At 35.3% G+C, this 8398-nt stretch overlaps 1 protein-coding gene across 1 annotated transcript; it reads right to left on the reverse strand.

Moving 5' to 3' along the window:
- Positions 1 to 5471: 5471 nt before the first annotated feature.
- Positions 5472 to 8005, reverse strand: LOC113341193. The gene is made up of 8 exons (XM_026586177.1): positions 7812 to 8005; positions 7493 to 7716; positions 7344 to 7408; positions 6972 to 7196; positions 6735 to 6864; positions 6350 to 6654; positions 6113 to 6257; positions 5472 to 5961 (listed from the first exon to the last, which is right to left on the reverse strand). The coding sequence occupies exons 1-8, from the start codon at positions 7951 to 7953 to the stop codon at positions 5707 to 5709; spliced, it is 1491 nt and encodes a 496-aa protein (XP_026441962.1). The 5' UTR covers positions 7954 to 8005; the 3' UTR covers positions 5472 to 5706.
- Positions 8006 to 8398: the final 393 nt, after the last annotated feature.

Below are 8398 nucleotides of genomic sequence, written 5' to 3' on the forward strand. Positions count from 1 at the left end.
GAAAGACGATCTTAACGAGCCAAAAATCACTCAATTCGGACTTGAAATGAAGAAGTTATTGACGAAACAAGATATGAACGAAATGCGCGTGTTGTTGCATACGTGGCGCTGCTGACTGGATTGAAAAGGCTGATGTGGCCGGAAAGAGCTGATGTGGTGTTTCTGGATCGGTGCTGACATGGCAACGCCATACGAAATATTTACAAACAAAGTTGATGACGTGGTCGCTGACTGGATGTTGACATTCAATCGTGCTGACTGGACCTCATTGCTGACATGGCAATCGTCACCGCTGACATGGCGCTGCCGATTGGGAGACTGTTGCTGATGTGGCAAAACCATTGGTGATGTGGCAACCGTATTTTGCGTGCATTCTCTTCTGCAACTTCCTTTCCTATATTCCTAAGTTTGAATCGATTTCCAATTTATTTATTTCTCTTTGCTACATCTTCTTGTTCTTTCATAAAATCACTTGACTTGGTAGTTGATGAGGACGTAGATTTTTTTGAGTTATTTGTGCACCCCTCTAAAATTGGGGTGCACATTCCGGCCTTCTCTATTGGAGAGATTTTTCGGTCAAAATTGGTTTAAAACTTTAAAGTTTAAAGTATTTTATCTCTCTTATATTTTTTTTATAATTCCTAAAATAAATCAGGGTGAGTTCATCTTCATCATTTGTTGTTGTTCTTTTGAAGCATAATCTTTATCATGTACGGTGGAATTCACTTGGACTTGATCATCCTGATTATGTCTACATTTAAATTTGTATTATTTCGTCAACCTATCTATACACATTATGATATTATATCTGAACAAAAATAAACAACTACCACTGACCTTCCAAAATCCATTCAAAACCTGATCTGTTTAGGTTTTCATTTTTTGATATGTTTCGATGTTTTTCCTTTTGGATTTGGGTCTGCGGATAGAAATATTAAGGTTTAATTTTAAGGGATAAAGATTTATGAAAAGAAATAAATATTTTTTGGCCAGATTAATTTGAATTTGGTATTGGTTAATTAGAGTCGTCCATAAATATCGTTAAGTTTTTCATTGACACCACTAGAATTCTTAGTTTGTATTTTCTTGTCATGAAAAATTAAATGAAGACGTTGAATAACAAGAACATTAGAAGAACAAGCGGAAGAGGGCGGGAAAGAAAGTGGAGATAAATTTTGTTTTTTTGAAGAAGAATATCTAAAATAACGGTTTCATTCAACAAATCCCTCCAATAACAAAGGTTGGAATGTGCACCCCGGTTTTAAAGGGGTGCCCAAATTTGTACTCGAACTTCTTCCATAATAATAACATGTTTGTTAGGTGCTGATGATGTACTTGCATATCACTCGAACTTGTTTTTTGTATCTCTTCTTCCATATAAGTAATTGATTTGGTTGATGTTTATGGGGTTTTTCGTCTGCATCTTCAAAGTATGTATTGAAATGACTTGGTAGTTGATGATGTTGGAATTGGCATCTTTGAATGAAATAATGAACAATGGAGAAATATTTATTTGAATAAAGTAGTATATGATAGAGAATAACCTATCCTTGTTATGTACATAAGGGACTACCAACTTGTAATTTCATACAAAAAAAACTAGCCTTTTGAGCAAAAAAATAAACGAAAGCCGGCAAAAATCAGAGTATATATAAGCACATATAGGTCGATTGTGAACTTGAAATTCTGGGAAATAGTTACCTTTTCATAATCGGGACATGTGCAAGTCACATAAATACCAATTGTGGCTTATAAAACACCAAAAAAAAGTGGACATTTCAAATGAAATTAATCGGATTATAAACCTATATTCACCGATCCTTACTTTCTGTAAAAATTCTGACAAGGTTAATGAATCGGTTGATATAGGCATTAACGTCTATCAATTGTTGTTGATGCTCATCAAACACGAAGAACATCAACCGAGAATCGGTTGATGTTAGTCTATCCTATGCACCTTTCTAGGAAATGTTCTTTGTGTTTGATGAACATCAACAACAATCGGTAAAAGTTAATACCTATATTAACCGATTCTGGTTGAGTTTCAGTAAACTTTGATGAAGAAATTTTAAATTTTCATGGTTAAATCATTGATGAATCCCTCTTAAAAGGAACATATTAAAGGGATTTAACGCAATCACTCGAATTGTTTGTCATGGAAATATTATTTCAACCCCCCCCCCCAAAAAAAAAAAAAAAAGAGTTGTTGTTTGGGGTTAGGTTTTAGTGTTTGATCATCATGGAAATTGAGTAAAAATTAGGTTTCAATTTACTGACTAAAAGTTATTGATAGAAACTATTTAGGTTTTTCTATTTGTTTGGGATAATTTGTATTATTAAGGTTAGTGTAAAGGATAGTTTGGTATTTTAACACACTTTAGAAGCCACATATCCCCTTCTCTAGGTTGAAGGAAGAAAATGATAGACCTAAAGTAAACGTTATTTCTATAGGCCCTATACTAGCTAGGTTTTAAAAAGTAAAACAAATTGTAATAATACAACTTCTTTCGGTAAGTTTGAAATAAAATCAGATAGGATTTAATTTTTTTTTTAATTATTTTTCTTTTCAGAGAGGGAGGAAATCATGATATTCATATTCATTGTTTTTCCTTTTTTTATTTATGACTATGGACCTTTGGACTTCTCTAGGCCCGGATGGATTTCCTCCAGGTTTCTATCAGTCTCAATGGAAAATTGTCAAAGAAGATGTTGTAATACAATCAAGCCTTTCTTTCATTCGAGATTTCTTCTCAAGCAGTTGAATAAAACCAGAGTCTCTTTGATTCCTAAGACACAAACTCCACAAAGACCAGAGGATTTTAAGCAAATTGGTTTGTGTAACACGGTGTATAAAATTATATCTAAGATTATTACTTTAAGAATGAATAAGCACATTGTTAGCATTATCTCCCAAATGCAGGAAGCTTATGTCTCAGGAAGGTTGATATCTGAAAATATATGTTTGGTCCAAGAAATTGTTTAGGCTATGAAGAAAAAGGAAGGCAAAGTTGGTAATTAGGCTCTAAAAATGCACATGTCCAAAGCATTCGATAGGACGGAATTGAGCTTTCTGATTGATATTCTTAAGAAGTTTGGTTCTGGTAGTAAATTCTGTCAGTTGATTTCTCAATGTATAAGCACAACTCAGATCGAGGTTTTGATCAATGGTTCTCCTGCTAAAGCATTCCAGCCAACTCGTGGGATACGGCAAGGTGATCCTCTTTTACCGTACTTATTCATTTTAGCTATGAAATCTTTCTCTAGATTTCTAGCTCACTGTGAAATAACTGGTCGGCTCACTGGTGTGGAGATTTCGCGTTCATCTCCTAAGATTAATCATCATTTATTTTCGGATTATTTTCTTCTCTTTTGTAAGGCTAATATCTCTCAGACAAATAAACTTCTCAAGGTTATAAATGATTTCAGCTCTTGTTCAGGGCAACTAATAAATATTAGTAAATCTACAGTTTACTTTAGTGGTAACATGGAACCAACTGATTGTTAAGATATCTGTGGAATTCTTCAAGTCAGGTATCTTGACATTAAAGAATAAAAATACCTTGGCCGGTTTTCTTTTCTTCGCTGGTAGAAGAAAGAAAAGTCCTTCTCATGTTATTGTTGATAAGATGGACACAAAATACTGATCCAAATGGAATGCAAGCAATATGTCAGAAGCAGCAAGAAGTGTGATGAAAAGAAATGTTACTAATTATATTCCTATCTATCATATGAAGAGTTTCAAATTGCCCGATGTTACAATTAATAAGATAAATTCCTATTAGTAAGCTTTCTGGAGAAATAAAAAAAATAAATAGAGGAAGACACATTGTTACATGGAAAATAACTAATAAACCTAAAGAAGAAGGTGGTTTGGGTTTTCGTGATATGCAAACTTTAATAAAGCTCTTGTTGCGAAGTCTGCATGGAAACTTTGTATGGATAAATCCAGTATTATGGAAAAATCTCTTCAGGCTAAATATTATCCATATGAAAATATTTTTGAAACTCATAAGAAGTATAACTCCACTTGGTCTTGGAGAAGCATCAATTCTGAGCTAAACTTTGTTAAAAAACACAGTTGCTGGAATTTGGGTAATGGTCAAAATATTCTAATTTGGAAACATCGTTGGATTCCAGAAGTTCAAGGTCCTCCTTAACCAAAGCAAGGATGTGTACTTGTTATCAACATTATACTCGTGTCAGCCAGTTATTTTTCTAGAATTCTTCTTCATGGGATATTTCTCTTCTTCATGAGTTGTTTGAAGCTAATATTGTAAGTTACATCATCGAATTAACTATTCATAGAAACCAAGGTGATAATCTAATATGGTTGCTTGAGAAAAATGGAAACTGCTCAGTCAAGTCATGCTATCGTAAGATGTATGAAGAGACTAAATATCAGTCGGTGGGCCCTCGAATGCAAAAGATTTACAAAATTATGTAGAAACTCCCTACTCTACCAAGAATATGTCAGTTTCTGTGGAAAGCTATCTCAAATCTTCTTCCTACAAGAGATGTTCTTGGTCCAGCTATAGTGGTTCAAATGATTCATGTCCTTTCTTGGTCAGCAACAAGAATCTGCAGCTCATGTTATAATGAATTGCAATATTTCAAAAGTTATCTGGTTCTCATCCATCGGCTGGTCATCTAGTATCTATAATAATCTTTCAGACTGGATTTGCAGCTGGTTCGACAGTCTTCATAAAAATCAGATCACAGAGGTTGTTGTAATTAAGAGATCTATTATATCATGGAGTATCTGGTCGGCAAGGTATGAAAAAGTTTTTTGAAGACACAAACACAAATCCTGACAAGATTGATAGTGCCTGCAGAGTGTTATTTGAAGAGCATGTTGTTAGACAAAAATACAATCACACTAGAAATGATAGAGTGAATAAAGAAAATATTCATTGGATTCCATCTTCTTTAGATTTTCTTACTATAAATTGTGATGGCTCATTTTAGAATGTTGTTAAACTAGGTGGTATTGGACTGATTGTTCGAAATTTTGCAGGGGTTCAACAAGCATCCAAATGCATCCAACTGAAGGATATAAGGAGTGCGGAACAAGCTGAAAGCATAGGTCTATGGAAAGTAGTCAATTGGGCTAAAGGACTAAGGCTCGAAAAGGTGCTTTTTGAGCTTGAAGCTAAAGTGGTGGTCGATGCAGTAAATAAAGACCATGGAGTTGTTGATTGGCGGCTTAATAACCTTATCAAGGACATCAGAGTGTTTGTTAAAACTTTTACTTCTTGGAAACCTAGTTATATTCCAATAAAAATAAACATAAATAAATAGCAGAGACATCCTCTTTAAACTAGCTATAGAGTGGATGGTTTAACTAGTAGTTGGAGTAATACTGCTCCAAATGAGATCAAATTTCAGTTATCAGAAGATGTTAAACATGTAATTGTTTAACATCCTAAGTAATATTCTTTCTTTGCTTTAAAGAAAAGAAGAGAGAATGGAAATAGCATAGTCACATGTGTTGGTAGTAATAGAGAAAATACACCATGATCGAGCATGAAGATACAAGTGCATACCCAATGCCACTTCACGTGGTCATCCACTTACTTTTTTTACTTGGATCTTATATCACTACTACATCTTTCTTTCTTTTTTCTTTCTTTTTTTTAATGAACATTCCACTTGTTTTCCACATAAAGGTACTAGCTAACTTCACAGCGAGGTCTGCTCTTCGGACGCCTATCTTTTCCTTTTTCTGTTTAATTGCTTTTCGGCATATCCAATGACAATCTTTAGTTCTTGTTGGATCTCTGCTCTAGTTGATGATATTGCAAGGTCATACCAATCAGAGCCAGGTTGGAAACTCTGGTCTGACTGGTACATTTCATATATGGAATCTGCTTCATCATTCAACATGCTGATTTTTTGTAAGCATCCTATTTCGTCTTGATCAACCAGCAATTTGTTTGTTATTCCTTCTTTCCAGCCTATCAACTTTTTCACACAATGGAATATTCATGCTAGTCATTTCAATGTGCATTCTTACAGTTTTCCAAGTAAAACGTTACGGTTTCAATCAACAATTTCTTGAACTTTCAATGTCAGAACAAAATGAAAATCAAAGATAAGGAGGTACGTTGTTTACCTTGGGTTCAGTTCTTGTGCCATTCGTACAAAATAGCCTGGCATTGTCAACTAGATTACAGTAATTGGGAAATGCATTTGCAAAACCTTTATGTGATCTCAATTGCGAATTCACCCTCACGGCTCTTCCCACCAGTATCGCTCTTCTGTTTTTAGCATTCAAAATAGCTTTACCAGAAGTCCATATGTATTAAAATTTAATAAATGCGCCGGAGAAGTATCATTAATGATTGTGTACCTTATTCCTCTGGTGACGGCTAGATAAGTGTCACATACGACTCCAGCCAATTCTATTCGGTATGGTTTTTGTTCATTAGCCAATTCTTCATCTTGCTCCCAATAGTTTTCTGTCACTGTTCCATCTGCAGCAATTTTGTATCCAACTCCCATTCTATACTTGCAACGATGAACATTCCTGGCCATTGCAATGGTTTGCTTGACAAATGGCTCCCATGAAAGTGTGCCATCCAGTATGACATCACGACCTCTGTTTAATGCCGTTACAAGTACAGATGCTGCTGCGTCAAGGGACGATTGGTGCACCTGTTTTACCAAAACATATTGAGCAAGCTTGGTAAATGATATTTGATTCCTAGTAAGGGGGAAAGCAAGAGACAACTAACCAGCTCGGCAGTTTGGATCATATCTTCAGGGTGTCCTTTAGAGCGGAGAGCTTGGTAAATGATATCTGATTCCTTGAATGCATCAGCTTCTACTATTACAGCTTTCTCTGCCGCTCCAGACCAAAATGACCTGTATCCAGTACTCGCACATTCAAAATCTTAATATTTCTCAGGTCAACAATGACACTTTGGTTTGTAAATTACGGGCTTCGGAACTGAAAAACCAATGTTGCTTACTCTTTGGAGATGTGCGTGAGCGCAGTACTCTTGCCAGCTCCCATTCCACCACCCATGAGAAGCAGGACTGGACTCCTGTGACCATGGGCCACAGGTACCATCACAGCATTTTTGTAGTCATTTTCTTCGTCCTTTGTGATTCCGATGGCTTTGATTTCTTCCACTAAAGTACAAAATATCCGTTTTACTTTCAGGTGTTTAACCACGTTTTCGAATCTTTGTTTCCTACAAAACTCCAAAACACATCAAACATATATGTATTTAGCTCAAACGGTAAATTGAGACAACAACCTAAATTCAGATTATACAATTCTTAAGTCAGCTTTCGGTCTATTGCCAAAGTCAAAAAAGAATTAACAGAAGCTCCTTCACCTAGTGGTTGCCAGAATGACGCATTTGAGCCTTCTATATGGCAGATCTGAATCAGCTTTCAAAATCTGAAAAAGAAGATGCAAATTAGTGAGCAAAAATTCAGTCGCATATATATTCACCTATTGATATATGTTTAATGATATATATACCTGAGTTACCATAGCTGTGGCTCGATGCCAGTGGAATGCAAAATAACCAAGTATACATCTTTCAAACTCCTCTACGAATTTCACATAAAGTGCGTCGGCGACAGGTTGATCCCCAATATAACCGTAAATATTCGCTTCGCACCCCTTTGTGGCTCTTAAATAATCATATGCTAACTTGCAAAGCTGAGGGCAGTCACTTGGATCAGAGAAACCAATTTGTCTAGCTACGTGCACAAAACAAAATAATCAAATTGAATCAAGCCAAGTACATATACGCGCATCCAATAAATACTGCATGTTTTCAATGGAAATTACCTACCAACATAAACAGAAAACCTTTCTAGTTTATCACAACACACCGATGTTGTTGGATTAAACAGTATAGGGACGATGGTTTCACTGTGGTTTGCAACTGTTCCAATGGAAGACGACCCAGCGAATGAGGACTTATCTTTCTGCATGATATGATGATATTTATCCTAACAGTCTCTCTGAGTACTTAAAGAGAGGGAAACAAAGAGATTGAGATGATTATGTATATATCGAAAGAGAGAAATATATATAGTGATGATGAAGGTGAAGACATGACGTACAAAAGCATTTCCTATAAAAAACAAATTAATGTCGTAGCTCCACTATAATTCTAACTAATCCCATTATGTATAACAACTCTTTTTTTATTCCTTTCACGATAATTTGAATAATCAAATGACTCTAGTTGTTAAAATATACCCCTGGTGACATATTTGTTGGTGGTGGAGATGGACCGACTACCAACAACAAGTTCGAAAATAACATATAGTTCATCACTAGTCTTCCCTGGTTTATATTATTTTTCCTTATTATTTTCGTGGCGCTTTCACTTTCAGTACTCCATAGCATATTTAGCAATTACTAAAACTGTCA

Source organism: Papaver somniferum, unplaced genomic scaffold, assembly GCF_003573695.1.
Source record: "Papaver somniferum cultivar HN1 unplaced genomic scaffold, ASM357369v1 unplaced-scaffold_25, whole genome shotgun sequence".
In the NCBI taxonomy this organism is placed as follows: Eukaryota; Viridiplantae; Streptophyta; class Magnoliopsida; order Ranunculales; family Papaveraceae; genus Papaver; species Papaver somniferum.

What these genes read in the sequence shown, in the direction of transcription:
- LOC113341193 (XM_026586177.1), bottom strand. Translation starts at nt 7,953, where the DNA reads ATGCAGAAAGATAAGTCCTCATTCGCTGGGTCGTCTTCCATTGGAACA. An exon ending in CCACAGCTATGGTAACTCAG is followed by an intron (nt 7,409 to 7,492) that starts GTATATATATCA and finishes CTTCTTTTTCAG; the next exon opens with ATTTTGAAAGCTGATTCAGA. An exon ending in GCACAAGAACTGAACCCAAG is followed by an intron (nt 5,962 to 6,112) that starts GTAAACAACGTA and finishes TGTGTGAAAAAG; the next exon opens with TTGATAGGCTGGAAAGAAGG.